Raw genomic sequence first — 25,253 nt, 5'->3', positions numbered from 1 at the left:
TATATCCGTCGCGCCATTGGTCAACTTGGTCACGTGTCTTGTTACGTGAGCCGCCATCGGTCGCGCCATTGGTCGACTTGGTCACATGAGCCGCCATCGGTCGCGCTATTGGTCGACTTGGCCGTGTGACTTTGTCACGTGACACGCCATCGGTCGCGCCATTGGTCAACTTGGTCACGTGTCTTGGTTACGTGTCACGCCATCAGTCGCGCCATTGGTCGACTTGGTCAGGTGACTTGGTTACGTGCCCAGCACCCGTGTAGCAGAGCCATTTTCATTTTCAGACGCTAGCTCGTGTGTAGCAGACGAGATTGAAGTGTTTGTGTTAAAAGGTAAAAATGGGAAGCAGAAGAAGATTGATGACTTTTTTAAATTGTATACATAATACAGTAAGATGTAAGCGTTGCAGTTTCCCTGTTGTGTTATGTACATGCCCACTGTACTGTATATGAATGCAATCGTTTTTTGCAACAATGTTTCTTGTTTTGTCTGCTGAAGCGCGATGATTTTGAAAATTATTAACATTCCATACTGTGTATTAAAGGACAGCCGATGTCACTTTTTATTCAAATGCAAATAAAAATGACTTCACGCCAAGACGTCTTGCATTGCTTGTGAATCCAAACAATGGCTTCAGATTCGGATAATATGCTTTCTTGTTACACATCCAGTTATGAATATGTTTCAAATACACTGTAGTTCTGAAGATTAAAGCATACATGTTTACAATCATTAAAGAATTATATGTTCCATTTTGAGGCAACATTAGGGGAACATCTCCCCAAAAAAAAGGGAGCTAATGGCCAGCTCCGTTTCTTATATGGCGCTTGGCTGCTCTCTTTTGGCGGCTTTTGTTTAATGCAGTTCGGCGCAGGATCGGATATATCGATAGTCCCGGTTATATCGATATTTTTTCGGACTCCCTTGAATATCGATATAACGAGACTTTACTGTAGTAGTCTTGGTGCAACATACAACGATTCACCATCGCGTTATTTATGTGTTTTCCTTCTAATTTCGCCATCAACACGGATCAACACGACGTTTTCAGACCAAACAGAGTACCCAAAATGCATTGTGTGTCGCTTTCTCGGTCAGGGGGCGTTCCAGACGTGACCTCACATCAGGCATCGTCATTAACTCGAAAACATGACTTCCTGAATATTCAGCGCTAGTCTTAAAACGTAAAAATATTGCTATATGCCGTGGAATCTTTGTAAAATACGCTCAGTAGAAGTCATTTGAAGTGATTTTACAAATTATGGACACAACTTTTTTGTTTTTTAACTGACACCAGAAAAACGTTTTATAGCATCTAAAATGCCCAAAACACGCAGTATGATATTTTTAGTCATGCAAAACACCAATAAAAATGACTTAGTCCAAAATCTGCAAAAAATTGGGCTGCGAATTGGGCATTTTCAGAATATCCCGCCCCCAGTTCGTGACATCACGCCAAGACGTCTTGCATTGCTAGTGAATCAAAACAATGGCTTCAGATTAGGAGAATATGCTTTCTTGTTCCACATACAGTGATGAATATGATTAAAATAGTTCTGAAGAGGAAAGCATACATGTTTGCAATCGATTAAAGAAATTATTTGTGCCATTTTGAGGCAACATTGGGGGAAAATCTCTCACCCAAAAAAAGAGGCACAAAATGGCGACATCCTGTGGCCACCTCCGTTTACACAGGCTGATAAATTCCTTATATGGCGCTTGGACGCCCTCTTCTGGCCTTCTGGCGGCTTTTGGGTGCAACACGACGTGCCCAGACCAAACAAGTACAGCAAAATACATTGATGTGATGGAAGGACTGCTACAATGCGTCTTTTTTTTACGGTAAAGGGCGGTTCTTTAGTGACGTCACGTACGGACTCGTCACCAACTCAAGAACAAGACTTCCTGAGTATTCAGCGCAAGTCTTAAAACGTAAAATATAGCTATATGCGGTGGAATCTTTGTAAAATACGCTCAGTAGAAGTCATTTGAAGCCATTTTGCAAATTATGGACACAACCTGTCCGGAGACGTCGGTTGTCCTTTAAGGCTTGTACTGTATTACATTTGGAAGACAGCACCATAAAGTAATGGTTGTCCTATCTGCTTCCCAGTCTTGATGATCTGTGTTGAAATCTGTATGAAGTTTTCTTGTTCCGCCCAGTCAGCTGGGACAGACTCAAGTGAGGATAAGTGCGACAGAAAATGGGTGGATGGAAAGCTCTGGAGTGCAGTGTGATGTGGCAAACGTGAAACAATGTCACGTGATGATGATGATTAATGTCAACGGGGAATGGCAGCGTTGAACAAGGTGAGAAGAAGAATAAGCGGTTTGTTTTTGCGTTTGAAAGCAGAAGTGAAACGCTGCGCCGCACTTCCTGTCTTTCGAGTCTCAGAAGGATGGGGTGAGCGAACAGGAAGTAAGACAGGAAATACACTTTGACTGCAAGATTAAATTCATTGCCTCCAAGTCAGTTGTCAACATTTGAGTTCTGAGTTAATATGCACTTACAGGGTTTCAACATTTAATATAGTCAAGGCGCAAGACTTGATTTGTCAGAGCTGCTGTAGTCAGCAAAAAATAAACAAATGCAACCTTTGATGATCAGATATAAATGGGAAAAAAATTGAAATCGCAATAGCAAATATTTAAGATGGAGATCAGTCTAATTTTGGTATTATGATAATGATGATGATTATTTAAGATTTATAAAAAGTAGAATGTATAAATGTGGATTTTACTCCATAAGTATTTAAGAAATTCAGGACCCCTCTTTTAAAATTTGCCAATTTCAACATTTGGCCTAAATCAATCAATCGATCGATTGATCGACCGACCGGTCGATCAATCAATCAATCAATCAATCAATCAATCAATCAATCAATCAATCAATCAATCAATCAATCAATCAATCAATCAATCAATCAATCAATCAATCAATCAATCAATCAATCAATCAATCAATCAATCAATCAATCAATCAATCAATCAATCAATCAATCGATTGATCGATCAATCAATCAACTAACCATTTGATCTGCTGATGAATAAAAAAAAATCAACAGTATACCACCAGCAGTCTTGATCCCTCAGTGCTTACAACAATAAAAATGTCTTTTTTTGGGTGGCTGCAATGTTGAAATGACATTACTGTATCTTTGACTTGGTATGTTTGAATGTGACCCTACCACCAACACCCCCAAAAAGCTAACAATTGGCCCATTTTCTGTTGATTTGTGCCAATATAGATCCATCTTTTAATTAATTATTATTTTAGAATTTTAAATAGAGTTTGGTTGATTAACCTTTTGAGGGACAGCAGTTACTACAGTGAACAGCTTTGCCATTGTGTTATCAGGTTAGGGTGCGTGAAAGGGTTAAATTAGCCAAATGTTTAATTTGCCCTCATCTTAACACAGTTGATGTGGAGCACAGTTGCTGGTTGAGTTCATAGTTGTTTCAAAACATTTTCTCCCAAGGGATATACAGTGATACCTCACCTCACGAACTTAATTGGTTTACAGAAAGTGTGTGTAAGGCGAAACGTTTCTCTGCCGAACATTTATTTCCCATAAGAAACCATTAAAAATTAGAATAATCCGTTCCCAGGTCCCCATAAAACATAATTTTCTACTAAATAATCAGAATCAGAATCATCTTTATTGCCAAGTATGTAGAACACACAAGGAATTTGTTTCCGGTAGAACCCGCTGCACTATACAGTTCCATTTGGGGAAGAAGCTGTATAAATGTCTGCTGGATTTGGTGCGCATGGATCGGTAGCGCCTGCCTGAGGGGTGGGCAGGGTGCGGAGGGTCCAGTAGGATTTTCTGCGCCCTAGTTTGGATTCTTGCAGTGTGTCCTCGAGAGTGGATAGGCCGGTGCCAATGATTTTTTTCCGCCATCCTAACTGTCAGTTGAAGTCGGATTTTGTCAATTTTTGTGGCGTCCCCGAACCAAACGGTGATGGAAGAACACAGGATGGATTCGATGACAGCCATGTAGAAATGTCCTGTGGCAGGCCATGCTTCTTTAGCAGCATGCTTCTTTAGCAGCCTCAGGAAGTACATTCTTTGTTGGGCCTTTCTCAAGACAGAGTTGGTGTTGACCTCCCACTTCATGTCCTGGGAGACCGTGATTCCCAGGAACTTGAAGGTCTCAACGGTTGACACGAGGGAAGGATGTTTCCTGAAGTCCATGATCATCTCTACTGTCTTGAGCGTGTTCAGCTCTAGGTTGTGATGGCTGCACCAGAGCTCCAGCTGCTCCACTTGTTGTCGGTACGCAGACTCGTCGCCGTCTTTGATGAGACCGATGACCGTGGTGTCGTCTGCGAACTTTATGAATTTGACAGCTGGGTGCATTGAGGTGCAGTCATTCGTGTAGAGAGAGAAGAGCAATGGAGAGAGGACGCATCCCTGCGGGGCTCCAGTGCTCGTGGATCGTGTTGTGGATGATATATTTTCCAGTCTGACCTGTTGTGTCCATCCTGTCAGGAAGCTGAAGGTCCACTGGCAGATCGTAGGGGACACACCAAGCTGGAGAAGTTTGGGGATGAGGAGTTCTGGGATGATGGTATTGAACGCAGAGCCGTAGTCCACAAACAGGATCCTTGCGTAGGTTCCTGTGTTGTCAAGGTGGTCGGGGATGTGGTGCAGTCTGATGTTGACTGCATCCTCCACAGACCTGTTTGCCCGGTAGGCAAACTGAAGAGGATCTAGCAGAGGTCGGGTTATGTTCTTTAGGTGGTTCAGCACGAGGCGTTCAAAAGACTTCATGACCACAGACGTCAGAGCAACAGGTCTGTAGTCGTTCAATCCCGAGGGTGCTGGTTTCTTTGGAACTGGGACGATAGTAGACTGTTTGAAGCAGGAATGGACTTCACACTGCTCCAGGGATCTGTTGAAGATTCGTGTGAAGACCGGAGCCAGCTGGTCAGCGCAGACTTTCAGGCAGGAGGGGGACACTCTGTCAGGTCCCGCAGCTTTCTTGATCTTCTGCTGCTTGAAGTGTTTTCGAGTTGATGACGATAATAATTTTACTCATACTGTCCCCTGCTGTTCGACCGTGTGGTTGGAGGTGGGTTTGGTGTTTGGTGTTCATCCGCCGAAAACTAGTCCGCCAGCCGCCGTGGCGCTGTGTGGTTTGGTTCGTCCGCCGAAAACTAGTTTGTCATCCAAGACTGTATGCTCGCAAATTTAATGTTCGTGAGGTGAAAAGTTTGTGAGCTAAAGCCTCCGTAAGCTGAGGTATCACTGCACTGTAAATAAAGACATCTCATGTTCAATCAATTTTAACAACACCGCACAATAATGTTATCTTGTTGAACAAATATTTTCCTTTGCAGTGGAAAGTGAAGAAATAGGTGTTAGCAAAAAGATATACATATTACCTTCATGGCAGTATTAGAACTATTGCTGCAATTAAAAGCCTTGAAATATTCATTACATAGTTGATTTGATCATCTTTACGAAGCAGTCAGATTCTTTCAAGACTTATAAACTTTACTGGTAACTGATAGAAAAACAAACCGAAAAAGCAAAGGACAGCTCTTTTTGAGTCAAAGTCTCAGAATGACACAAAAGACCATTGCGTGCACCAATGTAGACACGCACATTTAGAATTGACAAAAATGTGTCTCATTGCAAATATTTCGTACATGACAAGCTATCTGTTGTATCTGCGAATGACATTTCGAGGTCAAAATTTGTGGTTTAACTAATGTTGTCGCACTCTGTTTTGTTTTTCACATGAATGCATGTGTATGTCATGGCGTGTCCATTGTTTGTCCTCTTTGCAGCCCCCTCTTATCCAGGCCATCTTCAGCGGTGATCCAGAGGAGATCCGAATGCTCATATACAAGTCTGAAGACATCAACGCTCTGGTGAGGACACTTAACGGTCTGCGCTTTATCCATAACTACTTAAACGGAGGTTGAATTACATCTCTCCATTCGTCACAATTGTGTTCTGTCACTTTATTTTGGTACCAGCTTAGGGGAAACCCTTCCAAAATTTCAATGTGATTGAAATGTTCATGCTTAGCATTTTATTTGTTTAAAAAAAGGACTATCGTCAACACATCAAATGGACTTCCATTAACATGTCTGTCTCTTCTATCCATCGCTTTTTTGTAGGTGTTACGTCTTTTTTGTGTGTGTTCCATCATTCTTGCTGTATATGCAGCGTGCTGTGCAATTTTTGCGGAACCCGTAGTGCTTAATGAAATAGAGGAACATATGATACATGCAAAATCAATGTCATTGTGTATTGATGAATCTGCCTTGCGGGTCTCCAGGATGGTGAGAAGCGCACTCCACTTCACGCAGCGGCTTTTCTCCGCGATGCCGAAATCACTGAGCTTCTCATCACTTCTGGTATGAACACATTTTTTCCCTCACTCTTCACCTCCACCTCACATTAACCACACCTCTATCCCCCATATGTGCAGGCGCCCGTGTCAACGCCAAGGACAACATGTGGCTCACCCCACTTCATCGCGCCGTGGCGTCCCGCAGCGAGGTAATCATCACGCACACATACGCACGCACACACACGAACGCGCACGCACGCACGCACAAACAGTTTGGGACGGGTGGAGAAAGTCTGAATCAATGACAGTATATTGACTAAGCTAATTAACCTCACACATGGACTAGTGTATAAAAGGTGATGTTCTGGATTGTTTAAAGTTTGTTGTGTACAACAAGGCACGCACTTGTGCTAAAAGAGGCCTTACGTATGTCATGAATGGCTCCAAATAAGAAAATAATGATTAAATAAAATAAAAACTGGTCTTCCCATGTTCCTACTCTAATTGTTTTCGTCCCTTGCTCTGCTGGGTTGAGCAATGTACAGTGATACCTCATCTTACGAACACTTAAGCTCACAAACTTTTCCCCTCACAAACTTTAAATTATAGCCTTGACAAACTAGTTTTCGGCGGACGAACCAAACCACACAGCACCACGGTGGCTCTTGGACTATTTTTCGTCACCCCCCTTCTTTAAAGGACAACCGACACCATTTTTTGTTTCCTAACTGACATCAGAAAAACATTTTATAGCATCTAAAATACCCAAAACACGCAGGCTGATATTTTTAGTCAAATGCAAAACACCAATAAAAATGAATTAGTGTGCTAAAACTGCAACAAATGGAGCTGCGAATTGGGGCTTTTGAGAAAGTCCCGCCCCCAGTTCATGACATCACGCAAGACGTCTTGCCTTGCTCGAGAATCAAAACAATGACTTCACATTCGGAGAAGATGCTTTCTTGTTACTCATCCAGTTATGAATATGATTCAAATACAGTAAAGTCTCGTTATATTGATATTCTCGGGAGTCGGAAAAAATATCAATATAACCGGACTATCGATATATCCGATCCTGCGGCATGTAAATTTTCTCCTTGCGTTCATAGAAATAGTATCGTAATAAGCAGTACTATCGATATAACCGATATCGATATAACGAGACTTTACTGTAGTTCTGAATAGGAAAGCATAAATGTTTGCAATTAGAAGAAGTAGAAGTCATTTGAAGTGATTTTACATACCGGAGGCGGAGTCCTTTAAGTGCAGATGTGGTTTTTTATCAAGTGGAGTACTTTTGCTATTATGGGACCGAAAAATACCCCACCACAGGCTAGTGTTAAGCCGAACAGTACACAAAAGAAAATTACGGTCGAGCAGAAGAAGGAGATCTTCGAAAAACACTAACGAGGTGTGCGTTTGTTTGACCTAGCGTCCCAGTACTTCATGATCAGGATTGTTCGCCCTCGTGTAGTGCTATGAGTTTCTTTAGCCAGTAGGTGTGGACCATATCCGGGCCTGGTGCAGTCCAGTTTTTCATACCTGAGACTCTTTCTTGTATGTCTGCCGCTGTGATGGTAACTGGGTTCTCTTCATGGAGGTTGCTGTGCTCCTCTTTCAGAGTCACCAGCCATTGTGCACTGCTGTTATGTGCGACCTCCTTCTCCCATATGCCTTTCCGGTATCTTTCAGTTTCCAGCTTTGGAGGGTCTGCTCTGCTGTTAGAACGCTGCCATTGATCGTACACTTGCGCAGGTTGTGTTGCGAACAGCTTGTTTATTGTTCTGGCCTCATTGTCTTTCGTGTACCTCTTTAGGCGACTGAACAAGGCCTGGAGCCTTTGTTTGGCAGTTTTGAGTGCATCAGTATGGTTATCTGCATGTAACTCTTGGGTATTGGCCTTTTATTCACACCTCTGTGGGTCTCCGTCAATTGACATCTTTCCGAGCCACCTTGATCTTAGCCTCCAACCCTCTTTTCCATGGTGGGTAACGAATCTCGTGGCTCTCACGGTTGCTCTTGTAGCCAAGCATCTCTAGGATCACTGATGCTGAAGCGTATATCAGCTCATTGGTTTCCGTGATCGTTCCGGTCGGGATCGCTGTCAGTGCTGCATTCACAGTTTCCATGAGACTTTCAGGTGGTGTTTCACATAGCCATTCTTGCCATGAAATATACACATACAAGATACAATATATATATATATATATATATATATATATATATATATATATATATATATATATATATATATATATATATATATATATATATATATATACACAGTAAAGTCTCATTATATCGATATTCAAGGGAATCCGAAAAAATATCGATATAACCGGGACTATCGATATATCCGACCCTGTTTGCATGTAATTTTCTCCGTGCGTGCATAGAAATCTATCATAGAGATGAGTTGAATTGGGATCAGGTGCCAATTTCAACCACTCATCCCTCCCCCTTGCGGTCTTGATAAAAAAATTAGGTTTTGAGGACAAATATGTTACCTTGGTTAAGGTTAAACCCATTGTGGTCTTCGTGGCAACTTTGTGTTAAATGACACACTGCACCAGGCGTTCATTGATTATTTTTTTTCCTCACATTCTTACATTAACTTATCTGATGTGATGTGGCAGACAATTTTATATGTGCCCACAAAGTAAATATCACTACAATCTGACATGGGACATAACTATTTTATTTCTGAAAGAGAGCATAGTCGTCCAAGAATATTTAAATACTGAAATAAAATTCAATACATGAGTGATTGAATATACATAATAAAATTAGTTAGTTAGTTAGATGAGTTTCAATGTTTGCAAACATTGCCTCCAATATGCACATCTTAACTCATTCACTTCCATTCCCGAATTTATTCGGGAATTGAAAGTATGACGTGGGGCGCCATTCCCGAATTAGTTCGGGTTTTGTTTTTTTTTTCCTGTGTGGGGTAAGAATCATGCTGCGGTCCGACCTCTGGCAATGTTTTTTCCTCTCACGAGGAGGCATCATTTATCTTTTGTACAGCCGCCCCTACTTTCAATGCAGATAACTCTACAACCAAGTAAGCCCCAAATGAACTGTTTTTTTCTGATGAAAGAAGAGAGTCAAAGGTTTTTTACACTGCATTGAATGTTTATGTAGTCATATAACTTAATATTCTGTGGGTCCTTCAATTTGAGTGAAAATGACAAAAATCCTGGCACTGGACTGGACACATATTTGCACATCGTCAGTCAGTGAATGAGGTAATGACGTCTGTTGTTTGTAAATACGAGTATTCAATCTTCGGTCCAAAAGTTTTTTTCCAAACCTCAAAATAAAATGAGATGAAAAAGTCAATTTCTTTATTGCATTTCTTTACTTTCATCAAAGCAATGAAACATACTGGAATTCATTTATATTTTAATGAAGTTAAACTTCAGGTGACATCCTACAACAGAATAGTCCCATGGTGCGTCATTGTCCACAGAATGCTCTGCAAGGAAAATGTAATCATGAAGGTTCATTATGTATTTGTAAACAACTTAGTCATTTCGATAGTAGGCTGATATAGCTAATGCAGATACATACCACACAAGGCTTATATAATGTTCTTATTTATTTTTGGACTCCAAACTACATTTTGGGTTGCCAAGGCTTGGTCATAACCATCATATCATACCAGTGTATGTTCATTGCACCCAAAGCATCCTATCAATTTCACTTTCACAAAAAGATATTCAAAAAAGCAGTTCACTGTTTTGTTGCGGTCAGCAGTCGACAATCGCAGCTTGCAATCACAGCTGTTTCGATATGGTTAGACGGGCCCCCAAAATATATCTATACCATACAAGATATCTAAATTCACAATCTGGATCAGATTCAGGTACAATATTCAAAACAATATGTAAAATTCACAAAAATTGAACAGTACCATTAAAGAAAGGCAATGTTAAACATATAGGTGTCATTCTCTTTGAAAAAAAAAAAAAGAATAACACGCTCATGTTTTCCCTGCAGGAAGCGGTGCGAGTTTTGATCCGCCACTCAGCGGACGTCAACGCCCGCGACAAGAACTGGCAGACGCCACTCCATGTGGCCGCTGCCAACAATGCGCTGCGCTGCGCCGAAATCATCATCCCGATGTTGAGCAGTGTCAACGTGTCGGACCGCGGTGGGCGCACCGCTTTGCACCACGCTGCTCTCAATGGCCACATGGAGGTATACCACACATTTTATCTGCTTTTGTTCTTCAGCCACTCAAATGCACCGATGGCAGCCTTCGACACACATATTTTTGCCTTTCTTCAATTTTCTGACCAAATAGCCAACCAATGAATAGGTTCACCCACTGTACTTTCGACAAAAGGATATATCTTATTTTTTATATTGTATTGTTTCGTTAATTCAGCCATTTTGGTGGTAATCACATCACAATAGCAATCCACGCATGTTTTTACCAGGAGGAATTTCTGCCTACATATCACACATTTACCCAAATACAGATGGCAAAAGCAGACTTTCGTCAATTGAAAACGCTCGCTGGTGATTCCATGAGCAAGCACTCCTAAAATTATTTTTAAAAATGGACAAAAAAAAATGGAGAAATCAGTGGAGCCGCAGGGAGTAGTCCTCTGCTCCCCCCAACCTGAGAGCAGGGACCTATCATGGCAGAGTCCGGCATCGCCATGTCTGGACAGTAGGGATATATATATATATATATATATATATATATATATATATATAGGGCCTAAACTACCGGCTGAAGAAACCTTTTCATCGATAGATTTAAAATGACTATGTGAGGTCCGGCCCCCTGCTATGGTGATGGGCAGGCTGACAGACGATTTAGACAAGAATCTCCTTGGATGATGCTGTTTGCAGATGGCATTGTGATCTGTAGCGAGAGCAAGGAACAGGTTGGGGAGGTGGGGGAGAAACAGGTGGGGGAGGTTTGCACTGGAAGGAGAGGAATGAAGATCAGTCGCAGCTAGACGGAATATATGTGTATGAATGAGAAGAACCCAAGTACAAGAGTGATGCTACAGGGAGAAGAGATAAAGAAGGTGGAGGATTTTAAGTACTTGGGGTCAACTGTCCAGAGCAATTGACAGTGTGGAAAAGAGGTAAAGAAGCGTGTCCAGGCAGGCTGGAACGACTGGAGAAAAATGTCAGGTGTGATGTGTGTTCGAAGAGTTTCAGCTAGGATGAAAGGAAAGGTGTATAAAACGGTGGGGAGACCAGCCATGATGTTTGGACTGGAGACAGCGCCACTGAAGAAAAGACAGGAAGCAGAGCTGGAGGTAGCAGAGCTGAAGATGTAGAGGTTTTCTTTGGGAGTGACCAGGTTGGATAGGATCAGGAATGAGTACATTAGAGGGACAACTCAGAGAGGCCAGCCTGAGGTGGTTTGGACATGTCCAGAGGAGAGAGAGTGACTATATCGGGAGAAGGATGCTGAGCCTTGAACTGCCAGGCAGAAGACCGAGAGGAAGATCAAAGAGGAGGTTTATGAATGTTGTCAAAGATGACATGAAGGTTGCTAGTGTGAGAGAAGAGGATGCACAAAACCGGGTTAGATGGAGGACCGTGATTCGCTGTGGCGACCCCTGAAGGGAAAAGCCGAAAGGAAAAGAAGATATGGTCCCACATTATGATTTTTTTGGGGAGGGATTGAAAATGTGGACATTCATTTTAAACCATACATTGGTCAAAAATGTATCTATCACTTAGTTTGGGGCTAGAATGAAATCATTGAATTTTCATTTATTTCAATGGAAGACATTATCTTTATGAACATTTGAGGTAACAAACGGGATCACATAATCACAAATTAAGTTAATTAATTCATCTTTTATTACAATCAGATTGTGTGTGTGTGTGTGTGTGTGTGTGTGTGTGTGTGTGTGTGTGTGTGTGTGTGTGTGCGCGTGTGCGTGTGCGCGTGTGTGTGCGTGCGTGTGCATCTGTGTTTCAGATGGTGAATCTCCTCCTTGCCAAAGGAGCCAACATCAACGCTTTTGATAAGAAGGATGGCCGAGCGCTGCACTGGGCAGCCTTTATGGGTAAAACATTACACTGCTCATAACATTAAAGTTCCTAAAGAGATGTGTTTCTCATTACATTATGCTTTTTTTCGATAAATGCTGAAAATGTGCAAAGACTGAGGACTATGTTGTACTCAGATACCCTCAGATACTCATCCTCCCTGCACCTTTGTCTGCTGCTCTGCTCTGCTCCCAAACGCTGGAACTCACTTCCACCCAACATCCGTAATTTTGACTCTCTTCCCACTTTTAAATCCCACCTCAAACCACATCGGTTTAAAATGGCATTCACAGTTTAGTTTAATCAGCTCTTTTATTATTGATAATTTTATTTATCGTTTTATTGTTCTGGTGTTTCTTGTTCTTTTAATTGTAAAGTGATTTGAAAGGCACTTGTAAATTAAATGTATTATTATTATTACTTCTGGAGATACAGTACAGCATGAAACTATTTTTACCATTTGATTTTCCCTGATTTTTGCAGCCTGGTAAAATTTGTCTTGGAATCCACTTCAGTCCCAGCATGAGTCCCCCCCTCTCCTACTATATAAACATTTTAGCACTTTGTTTCACACCAGCAGTTATCCGGCATAATTCTAAGATTCCATTGGCAAGCCAGCCTGAGCATGCATCTTCTATTGGCAAATTTGCTGGCCTGGCTACTTTAGAGTGGCCCATTGTCGGATGTGAGTGTGCGCGTATCATGCTGACAGAGAAAGAACATCATTTATGTATGTATGTATTTATTTATTTATTTATTTATTTGGATGGCACAGTTGGCTACGGAGACAAAAACGTGTAGAAACACAACGAGCACAAGCTGCACAATCAAATACAGTTAAAAAAAACATACTCACAGCATCTTAAAATAGAAGCAATAAAACAAAGCCAGTTTTCTTCACTGCTCAGGACCGCCTAAAAAATTGGCAAACTTAGAGAATGGGAATCGTCATTTAGCAGACAACATTACAAAAGGTCACAGTGATGTTGAGGAGAACTTCCTCTGCCTGGTTCCAAGTGAAGAATTTAGGTTGTAATTATAGGCTTTTGGTGGTGCTAAAGGCAGAAGACTTGACAAGGTGGTCGAGTGATGAGTGCGTCGACCTCACAGTAGAGGTACCGGTTTCCTTCCTTCCTTCCTTCCTTCCTTCCTTCCTTCCTTCCTTCCTTCCTTCCTTCCTTCCTTCCTTCCTTCCTTCCTTCCTTCCTTCCTTCCTTCCTTCCTTCCTTCCTTCCTTCCTTCCTTCCTTCCTTCCTTCCTTCCTTCCTTCCTTCCTTCCTTCCTTCCTTCCTTCCTTCCTTCCTTCCTTCCTTCCTTCCTTCCTTCCTTCCTTCCTTCCTTCCTTCCTTCCTTCCTTCCTTCCTGTGAGTGTGGATGGTTGTTGGTCTCTGTGTGCCCTGAGATTGGCTGGCCACCAGTTCAGAGTGTCCCCCGCCTCCTGCGCTAAGCCGATTGGGATAGGCTCCAGCATGCCCCGCAACCCTAATGGGGATTAAGCGGTCTGGAAATCAGAATCGGAAAACCTTTATTCGTCCTAAAATGGGGAAATTTGCAAATAGATCTATATGGAGTATTTATGTGTTGTGTTCCCCTGCAGGTCATTTAGACGTGGTGTCTCTTTTGGTGAGTCAGGGGGCGGAACTCTGCTGTAAGGACAAACGAGGGTACACACCTCTGCACACGGCTGCATCTAGCGGACAGATGGCAGTGGTGAAGCATCTCCTCAACCTTGCTGTGGAGGTACTGACCTCTAGTTCGTCATTCTTACCAGCAGGTTGACTGAAATCATAATTATTCATTTTGTTGGGCACAGATCGACAAATCCAACGCCTTTGGCAACACACCGCTCCATGTGGCGTGTTTCAATGGTCGGGATGCTGTTGTCAGTGAGCTCATCGACTACGGTGCCAATGTCAGCCAGCCTAACAACAAAGGATTCACGCCGCTGCACTTTGCAGCCGCTTCGACGCACGGAGCCCTCTGTCTGGAATTTCTAGTTAACAACGGTGCCAATGTCAATGTGCAGGTATGACGGACAACTTTTTCCCCTCCAATTTCTTTTCTACTTACTGTGCAAACGTGAATTTCACTTAAAAGACAACCAACACCATTTTTTGTTACCTAACTGACATCAGAAAAACGTTTTATAGCATCTAAAATACCCAAAACACGCAGGCTGATATTTTTAGTCAAATGCAAAACACCAATAAAAATGAATTAAAGTGTCCCAGTATCGGAGAAGATGCTTTCTTGTAACTCATCCAGTTATGAATATGATTCAAATAGTTCTGAAGAGGAAAGCATAAATGTTTGCAATCGATTAAAGAAGTCCTACCGTATCAATTCGAGCCGTCAAGACTCCAATGTAGATTCCCAGAAAATGCAGAAGATGGCACCCAAGCTCCGTTGGAAATGGGCTGATTTGTCTGCTGGGAATTTGTGTCAACTAGTATCAAATAGTAGTCTTGGTGCAACACACAACGATTCACCATCGCGTTATTTATGTGTTTTCCTTCTAATTTCGCCATCAACACGGATCAGCACGAAGTTTTCAGACCAAACAGAGTACCCAAAATGCATTGTGTGTCGCTTTCTCGGTCAAGGGCGTTCCAGACGTGACGTGACGTCAGGCATCGTCATCAACTTGAAAATAAGACTTCCTGAATATTCAGTGCAAGTCTTAAAACCTAAAATATAGCTATATGCATGGAATCTTTGTAAAATACGCTCAGTAGAAGTCATTTGAAGTGATTTTACAAATTATGGACACAACTTTGGCATCGGTTGTCCTTTAAAGTTGATAAAGAATCTTCTTCTTTTCCTTTCGGCTTTTCCCCTCAGGGGTCGCCACAGCGAATCAATGTCCTCCATCTATCCCGGTTTTGAGCATCCTCTTCCCTCACACCAGCTACCTTCATGTCCTCTTTGACCACATCCATAAACCTCCTCTTCGGTCTTCCTCTCGGTCTCCTGCCTGGCAGTTCAAGGCTCAGCATCCTTTTCCCGATATAGTCGCTCTCTCTCCTCAGGACATGTCCAAACCATCTCAGTCTGGCCTCTCTGACTTTCTCTCCAAAGCCTCTAATATGAGTTGTCCCTCTAATGTACTCATTCCTGATCCTATCCAACCTGGTCACTCCCAAAGAAAAGCTCAACATCTTCAGCTCTGCTACCTCCAGCTCTGCTTCCTGTCTTTTCTTCAGTGGCACTGTCTCCAGTCCAAACATCATGGCTGGTCTGACCACTGTTTTATACACTTTTCCTTTCATCCTAGCTGAAACTCTTCTATCGCACATCACACCTGACATTTTTCTCCAGCCGCTCCAGCCTGCCTGGACACGCTTCTTCACCTCTTTTCCACACTCTCCATTGCTCTGGACAGTTGATCCCAAGTACTTAAAATCCTCCACCTTCTTTATCTCTTCCCCCTGTAGCATCACTCTTGCACTGGGATCCCTCTCATTCACACACATATATTCTGTCTTGCTGCGACTGATCTTCACTCCTTTCCAGGGCATATCTCCACATCTCTAGTTAAAGTTGATAAAGAATATGTGGAGTATATAATAGCAAAAAAATAAACATTCCCAAAAATATCAGGATTAACATATTGCAGACAGAAGACGTTATTACTAATTTCTCACCGGCACACACTAAAGTAGAAAATATTTTTTTGGTTTCTTTGTTTTTTTTCTAACATGAGTATTTTTGACAAGCAGATATTTCTCATGACGGTATTCTTTCCTTCCTACAGAGTCGAGACGGGAAGAGTCCTCTCCACATGACAGCAGTGCACGGTCGCTTTACTCGCTCTCAGACTCTCATCCAGAATGGTGAGTTGTCAGTTTGATGTGTTATTTTTTTTTGGATTGGGGTGAAATTTTTGTAACAGTACTTGACCTGGTCCAAAAGTTGTTTTCTCTTTCTTCAAGATTGTACTGGTACAGTACTGGAAATTTTAGAGGGTAAAAATTGTGTCATACCAGAATTTTCATATGTCTGTCCGTCCGTCCATCCATCCATCCATCCATCCATCCATCCATCCAATTCGATTACACAGTAAAGTCTCGTTATATCGATATCGGTTATATCGATAGTACTGCTTATTACGATACTATTTCTATGAACTCAAGGGGAAAATTACATGCCCGCAGAAGCGGATATATCGATAGTCCGGTTATATCGATATTTTTTCCGACTCCCGAGAATATCGATATAACGAGACTTTACTGTATATACAATTGTCCAATTCGAAATAATTTTAGAGATAATTCAAATGCTGTATTTCACAGTGTACTGTATTTAATTATTACCAAGGTTTATTTATTCTTTTCATCCATCTCTTTTCTGATTCGCCTTATCCTCACAAGAATCACGGGGTATGTTGGAGCCTATCCCAGCTATCTTTGGGCAGCGGCCGGGGGACACACCCTGACCTGGTTGCCAGCCAATTGCAGGGTACATAGAGACTAACAATCATCCATCGATGAACAATTTAGAGTGTTCAATCAGCCTGTCATGCATAATTAAAAAATGTAACGTGGGACAAGGCCGAAGTACCCAGAGAAAACCCACACAGACATTGGGAGAACCTCCAAATTCTACTCGAATCCTGCACCCTGGTACTGTGAGGCGGATGTGCTCACCAGTCAATCACCATGCCGCCCACCATAATTTCTAATATTTGGAGAAAAGAAATGCAGCAACACTGTGCCCAATTCTGTGCCAGATGGGGCAGATTGTTACATTTTCCACAATCATGATCACGCGTTATAACTTAACTAGCGAGTGCACATTTTGAGCCAGTGAACTTGATCGCCCCTTTCACTGGAACGTGACTTGACCCATTCCGTAAGTTTTGCAAATGGCGACTGGGTGCTTATCTATTTCTTCTCGAACGTATATGTGAAATTATAAATATTTTTTCGATACTGTTTTCAAATATGTATTGGTTGGGTGTTGAACTATAAATCGATTCCAAGCTTAAATGCAGAAACATAGTGAATTAAAAGGTTTCTTCAGCCGTCATCTGTACTTCTTTGACATACATACATACATACATACATACATACATACATACATACATACATACATGCATGCATGCATGCATGCATGCATGCACGCACGCACGCACACACACACACACACACACACACACACACACACACACACACACACACACACACACACACACACACACACACACACGCGCGCATACATATGCATGCATATATAATATATAGTGAATGTAATTGTGTGAAGGCCACAATCTGCATGTGATTCTCAGCTCATTCATGCCAAACAACTGGTAGGTGTTTGTTTTTTAATATTTGTCTTATCATTTTTAATACATACTTCCTTTGTCATTCATGGAGGTAAGCAATGATGTCACTCATTCACAATGTGGATTCAAAGACTGATTATACAAAAGGACATTCCATACTGAGACGAACAAAACTCCATAAGTGCGTGATGCGAAAAATCTATAGTTGGCCTAATATTAGCTTTCACATCACAATAATTATAATCGTTGGAGCAAATGCATAATGCGCATGCAGCAACAACACATACAAACAACGAAAACTACACCCTCGAGCAAATAGAGGTGCAAAGTGTGCACTTTAATCTTCGCTAACATCAGGCGTTGTGTATCAGGCGGAGAAATCGACAGCGTGGACAAGGACGGCAACACGGCGCTGCACGTCGCTGCTCGTTATGGCCACGAGCTGCTTATCAACACACTCATGACATGTCCAACCCACCGAAGTTGCCTCTTTGCCAGTATGGCCTCGATACTGGTGGAGGCAGTGCGTTGAAGGATGTCGGTGTGTGGAACACGATCCTGCCAGGTGATGCCAAGGATTCGTTGGAGGCACCTGATGTGGAATGCATCAAGGCGTCTCACATGGCGTCGATAGACGGTCCAGGCTTCTGCGCCATATAGCAGCGTGGACACACACACTGCTTGGTAGACTGCGACTTTTGTTGGAGTTCTTAAGTGGTTGTTTTCGAACACACGAGTACGCAATCTGCCAAAAGCTTTGGAGGCTTGATGGATGCGGGCCTGGACGTCATCATCAATTAGACAGGAGGGTGTTAGAATGCTGCCGAGGTAGCTGAATTGTTGGACAACCTTGAGGGGTGTGCCACTGAGGGTGAACGCTGGGGTTGGAGAACTCTCTTTTGCCATGACCTCCGTTTTGGTTACATTGATCACGAGACCGAGTGATCGGTAGACGGAGGACATGGTATCAAGGGCATTTTGCATGGCAGCTGGGCTGTGGGCCAGCAGAGCACAATCATCTGCATACTGTAGCTCGTGGATGCCGCTGATCAGGGTCTTGGTCTTGGCCTGTAGGCGTCTGATGTTAAACAGGTTACCATCCAGGCGGAATTGGATTTGTACGCCGCCACCTTCCTGGATGGACTTATGGAAGAGGAGCGTAGCTGCCATCAGGAACAGGTTGAATATAGCAGGGGCCAGTACACAGCCCTGCTTCACCCCGACTTCCACAGGGAACGGGGAAGATTGCTGGCCACCAACAAGTACAGTTGCTTGCATGCCGCTGTGGAACTGTTTTAGGATGCCAAGAAATTTGGAGGGGACGCCAAATTTCTGCAGTATGGTCCAGAGAATGTCACGGTTAACTGTGTCAAATGCCTTTGTAAGGTCAATGAAGGTGATATAGAGGTCCTTATTTTGTTCCTTGCATTTCTCCTGAACTTGGCGCGCAGCGAAGATCATGTCCAGAGTGCTTCGATCCTTCCTGAAGCCGCATTGTGTCTCTGGGAGGATGTCTTCGGTAATGTGCGATGTAAGACGGAACAGCATTACTTTTGCAAGAATCTTGCCAGCAACAGAAAGTAGGGAGATGCCACGGCTGTTGCCACAGACTGACTTGTCCCCCTTCCTTTTGTAAATGGTGACAATGTTGCTGTCTTTCCATTCCTGAGGAAGTGTCCCGTTTTGCCAGATGTTGCAGATGAGGTGGTAAAGCTTCCGTGTCAGGAGATAACCGCCGCTCTTGAAGACCTCAGCTGGAAGTCCATCAGGGCCAGGGCTTTTGTTGTTTTTAAGGCTCCGGATTGCAGAGAGGACCTCTGTGAACTGAGGAGGTTCATCAAGGGAGGGAACTGTTGGAAGCTCTGGGAGGGAGTCAAGGACAGATGTGTCTGAAGGGTTTACTTGGTTGAGCAGGGAGTCAAAGTGCTCTGCCCAGCGCTCAAGTATTAGCTGTTTGTCCTTCAGTAGTACAGAACCGTCTGCAGATTTAACTGGGACAATGTGTTGTCTTCGTGGGCCGTGCAGGGATTTTACAGCATCATAGAAGGCGTGTGTGTTGTTGTTGTCTGCATGCCTCTGGATTTCTTGGGCCTTGCTGAGCCACCACTTGTTCTCCATCATCCTCAGCTGTTTCTGTGTTTCACCACGGATGGCCTTGTAGTGAGAGAGGAGAAGTGGAGAATGAGGGTTGGAGAGAAGTGTGGTATGGGCTTTGCGCTTGGCTTCCAGAAGCTCCTGTATGGCAGCTGAGCTGTTATCGAACCAGTCTTGATGACGTTTCTGAGTGAAGCCGATGGTCTCAGAGGCAGCTTGATGAATTGTTGTCCTCAATTTTTTCCACCTGCTTTCAACATCAAGGTCACCGTTACTGGTGTCGTTGTCCAGGCTGGCAAGTCCCTCTGCCAGCTTGTGGCGGTAGCTGGCTGCACATTCTGGGGACTCCAGGGCCCTGGTGTTAAGGCGCCTTTGGGGCTGCTGTTTCTTATGAGGAGGTCGAATTCTCAGCTTGAGCCTGGACTTGATCAGTCGATGATCAGTCCAGCATTCAGCCCCACGCATGGCCCGCGTGATGCAGACATCATTTTGGTCTCGTTGCCTTGTGATGATGTAGTCCAGTAAGTGCCAATGTTTGGACCTGGGGTGCATCCATGATGTGATGTATTTCTTTTTCAGCTGAAAGATGGTGTTAGTTACAATCAACTGATGCTCAGAGCACAGAGTGAGGAGTCGGAGGCCATTGCTGTTTATTTTCCCCGTCCCGTGCCTTCCGATTACTTGTTTCCAGAGCCTGGCATCAGTACCTACTCGGGCATTGAAGTCACCCATCAGAACAAGTTTATCAGAGGCAGGGATTTTGGATATGGTAGCATCCAGGGACTCGTAGAAGGCATCTTTGGTGTTATCGTCAGCATCCAAGGTGGGAGCATAGGCGCTGATTAAAGTTGCGAAGCGACCTTTTACCAGGGGAATACGCCAGGTCATAAGCCGTTCACTGATGCCTTGGGGGGACTCGGGGATGTTACTGAGTAAGCTGCTTTTCACAGCAAAGCCAACTCCATGGAGTCTTCGCTCATTCTCTGGGAGACCCTTCCAGAAGAAGGTGTAACCTTCACCAACTTCTGTGAGTGAATCCTCGCCTGAGAACCGAGTCTCACTGAGTGCGCCAATATCGATGTTGTACCTCCTTAGCTCATGTGCGATGAGGGCAGTTCGTCTTCGAGGTCTCTCCATCCCGTCTCGAGCATCGAGGAGGGTGCGAACATTCCAGGAAGCCAGGTTCATAGTCATGGGTTTGATTATATTTCGTTTTCGACCGCAGAGGGGGGATGCCTTGGTGGCTGCGGTGGGCCACCCAGGTGTGGTGGAACAAGCAATGATTAGGTCACCTTTTCTAGACCCTTCCCCTATAAGGGGTGAGCAGTGCGGACCCTGAATAGGGCTGCTCAGACGCACAGGATGCTGCCGAAGGATAATGTTGCTCCATCCCATCTTCGCAACGACCATCAATCCTGTACCGCCGCTGTGTAGGATTCAAGCTAGAAGCTTCCAGTCACATCCATGACCTGCCCCCGTCACTTTATCCTATCGCCAGTGGACTTATATGGTGGAAGCTGAAACCTGCGCTACTAGTGGATTTAGTGTGAGGGACGGGGCGCGCAATTCCTTCCCCCACATACTTGGCCGCACTCACTGTATTCCAGTGGCAAGAGTGAAGACTCGAGACGACCTTCAGGTGAGTGCGGTTGCAAGGGGCTGCCGGTGGTCCGATCTGTTGGACTCCGCCTACGCCTACCCCTGGGTGCGGATTTGGGATCACTCTTTGTCTGGCCTCTACCCTCCGACCTGTTCGGCTTGGGTGACCCTGCCAGGAGTACAAGACTCCAGCCGACATAGCTCTCGGGGTCACGGAGACGCGCAAAGTGCCTCACCACGATAAGGTGGTGATCCCAGTCGAGGCACATACATACATACATACATACATACATACATACATACATACATACATACATACATACATACATGCATACATGCATGCATGCATGCATGCACGCACGCACACACACACACACCCACACACACACACACACACACACACACACACACACACACACACACACACACACACGCATACATATGCATGCATATATAATATATAGTGAATGTAATTGTGTGAAGGCCACAATCTGCATGTGATTCTCAGCTCATTCATGCCAAACAACTGGTAGGTGTTTGTTTTTTAATATTTGTCTTATCATTTTTAATACATACTTCCTTTGTCATTCATGGAGGTAAGCAATGATGTCACTCATTCACAATGTGGATTCAAAGACTGATTATACAAAAGGACATTCCATACTGAGACGAACAAAACTCCATAAGTGCGTGATGCGAAAAATCTATAGTTGGCCTAATATTAGCTTTCACATCACAATAATTATAATCGTTGGAGCAAATGCATAATGCGCATGCAGCAACAACACATACAAACAACGAAAACTACACCCTCGAGCAAATAGAGGTGCAAAGTGTGCACTTTAATCTTCGCTAACATCAGGCGTTGTGTATCAGGCGGAGAAATCGACAGCGTGGACAAGGACGGCAACACGGCGCTGCACGTCGCTGCTCGTTATGGCCACGAGCTGCTTATCAACACACTCATTACCAGCGGAGCCGACTGTACCAGGTATTGCATTGTCCCCGCTTACAAAAAGCAACAATTGCAACCTGGTGAAACGTCCTTCATTGATGTCCGTCTGCTTCCTGTAAGGCGAGGCATCCACGGCATGTTCCCCCTGCACATGGCTGCCTTGAACGCTCACTTGGACTGCTGCCGCAAGTTGCTATCCTCAGGTAAGATGCTGAACGTTTCGTCAATGTGACTTAAGTCGCGACTTAGGCTGCTGTTGTGGCATTGTTTTAAACGCTTTCCTGCACCCTGTAGCCTGTTAACATTAGGTGTCCATTGTAGTATACGTTCATTTAAAGAAAACGTATGCAAAAACAAGCATATTGATTACTGGGCACACCCTGGATTGATCAAAATTGTTCTGTTGTTCATTTTGTACATGCTGGGAGGCACAGATACAAATCGTGCAGATGAATTTAGCATGTACAACATAATTTAAGAAACCCAAGATGAAATTATTGAATGTTCATTTTGACTCATTCGCTGCCATTCCCAAATTTGTTCAGGTTTTGGTTTTTCTTGCGGGGGTGCCGAGCGCTGGTCAGACCTTTGACAATGTTTTCCCTTTCCACAAGGGGAAAACATCCCTTCCATTTGCCTTTTGTACAGCCGCCCCGACTTGCACCTCATATTACTGCAGCCTCATAATTTAGGAATTTTGTCCATGTTAGCGCTTTGTTATAGCTTCAGCTGTTGTTAATGCACTATTAAATCAATATGTATGATTGTATTTTGTACAGCCGCCCCCATTTTAAGCTCAGATAACTACAGACCCATATAATTTAGGAGTTAACTCTTTTTTCTGATAAAAGAAGAGTGTCTATAAGGTTTCTTACGCTGAAATGAATGTTTATGTAGTTATAGAACTAAATATTCTGTGGGTCCTGCAATTTGAGTGAAAATGACTCTTCTCAATGATGAAATTCTGATTACAGACAATCACGATTGGGAGTCATGTTGGATCACCAATGACGACACTCCTGTCAGATCTGTTTCTTTGCGCGTCTGGTTTCAGCAAACCGAAACAATTGTGTGCTGCTCATGGAGCAGTCTTTTTTTAATAATAATAATAATAATAATAATAATAATACATTTCATTTACCACATTGTTATGTAAACTGAGCACATCAATCAATATTCATGCTCTTGGGACACGTTTATATCAGACAAAATATTGCTGACCTTGCCAAAAATTATCAGAATGCTAACTTACTATTCTGCTGCTCAGTTATACACTTACTGTATGTTCACATTTCCAGTTAACTAACTTCAAAATTTATTTTACACTTGTGAGGCTCTCAAATTTTCCATGGTATAAAAACAAAAAACAAAAAAAACACACAAAAAACGCTATTTCAATAGCATGCGGTTTTTGGATACATAATCAGAAAGCCTTTAATAGTCCGACAATTGGGAAATTTGCATCAATGCGTTTGGAAATATTTCGATTTCCAAGCCAAAGTGAGAGCAGTCAGAGAGCTTCTAACCATTTTTTTTTCATTTCCCAATACAGTATACATATGACACTTTGGCTCCAATCATTTGGGTATATCAACTTCCCAAACTAACTCAGACACACAGCACAAAGATTTTCTGTAAACAATAAAAAAGCAGATTTGAACTTGTTCTACTAAATACTTTCTGTACAATAATACATTTTTTTTAATTTGACACTTCCAGTGAGTTTAATTTAAAACAGATTCTTATCTTACAGACAGTGTATTGTAGGTCTTTCAAATACCTGACATGTTTCGGCATATACATGGCGGATCACCTCCCAACAACCTACAAAGCCTTCAAAGCCAGCAAGCTTCAACAGTTCCACCTGGCGGAGCACCTTCGGCCCAACCAAGGATCCAGTGGCCTCAATCCTCGAAGAGAACTGATTGGAAGCAGTTTGATGAGGACATGGACAAGGTTCTGGAAGCGACATCCAAGGGGGATGTGGACCAGCGGCTGAGAACTATGACCACCCTCATAGTGAACATCGCGGCTGAGCGATTTGGAACTCAGGCACCAAAGCCCACGCCAACGGCCTATGCTCCATGCCGCAGAGCAAGGAAAATCCAGAGCCTGAGGGAAGAGTTGAAGCTGTTGAAGAGGCAGTATAAGATCGCAGGGGAAGTTGAGAGAGCTGGCCTAGCGGACCTGAGAGCAATCCTCAGGAAACAACTCTTGACCTCGAGGAGGGCAGAGTTCCACAGAAGAAGGCGGAAAGAGAGAGCCAGAAAGAGAACAGCTTTTCTGGCCAATCCCTTCAAGTTGACCAGGCAGCTTCTTGGTCAGAAGAGGGCTGGTCACCTTACCTGCTCTAAGGAGGCCATCAACAACCACCTCAAGGCCACGTACAGTGACCCTAGCAGAGAACAACCGCTAGGTCCATGCGATGCAATGACAACACCACCAGAGCCTACATCAGACTTCAACCTCAAGGAGCCTTGCCTAAGTGAAGTGGTGGAAGTGGTGCGGAGAGCAAGGTCGAGCTCAGCACCAGGCCCAAGCGGAGTACCGTACAAGGTATATAAAAACTGCCCAAAGCTCTTACGTCGGCTTTGGAGGGCCCTGAAGGTGATCTGGAGGAGAGGCAAGATCCCCCAGACATGGAGGTATGCGGAGGGAGTATACATACCCAAAGACGAGAGGTCTGAGAACATCGACCAGTTTCGAGCAAGACCTTCTTCAGCATTGTAGCCAGAAGACTCTCCAGCTTCCTCTTGGGCAACAAGTATATCGACACGTCAGTGCAGAAGGGAGGAGTACCGGGCGTTCCTGGTTGCCTGGAGCACACAGGCGTGGTAACCCAGCTCATCAGAGAGGCAAGAGAAAGTAGAGGTGACCTGGCAGTATTATGGCTGGACCTCACCAATGCCTATGGCTCCATACCCCACAAACTGGTGGAGGTTGCACTGGTGAAGTATCATGTACCCCAGAAGGTGAAAG

At 43.6% G+C, this 25,253-nt stretch overlaps 1 protein-coding gene across 1 annotated transcript in view; it reads left to right on the top strand.

The window, feature by feature from the left end:
• ankrd44 (ankyrin repeat domain 44) overlaps positions 1-25,253 on the top strand; it is a 72,006-nt gene that overhangs the window by 6,258 nt on the left and 40,495 nt on the right. Inside the window, exons 2-11 of the mRNA XM_089002721.1 lie at positions 5,801-5,884; positions 6,298-6,376; positions 6,451-6,521; positions 10,315-10,515; positions 12,272-12,359; positions 13,940-14,082; positions 14,156-14,368; positions 16,097-16,175; positions 22,196-22,310; positions 22,395-22,477. Of these exons, the coding sequence (XP_088858847.1) occupies positions 5,801-5,884; positions 6,298-6,376; positions 6,451-6,521; positions 10,315-10,515; positions 12,272-12,359; positions 13,940-14,082; positions 14,156-14,368; positions 16,097-16,175; positions 22,196-22,310; positions 22,395-22,477 (1,156 nt within the window). The remainder of the gene's footprint in view (positions 1-5,800; positions 5,885-6,297; positions 6,377-6,450; positions 6,522-10,314; positions 10,516-12,271; positions 12,360-13,939; positions 14,083-14,155; positions 14,369-16,096; positions 16,176-22,195; positions 22,311-22,394; positions 22,478-25,253) is intronic.

This window comes from Hippocampus bargibanti, linkage group LG08 (assembly GCF_051943395.1).
Source record: "Hippocampus bargibanti isolate YZ-2025 linkage group LG08, ASM5194339v1, whole genome shotgun sequence".
Lineage (NCBI taxonomy): Eukaryota > Metazoa > Chordata > Actinopteri > Syngnathiformes > Syngnathidae > Hippocampus > Hippocampus bargibanti.
The sequence above is the reverse complement of the archived record's forward strand: the minus strand, read 5'-3'. Positions and strand labels throughout refer to the sequence as shown.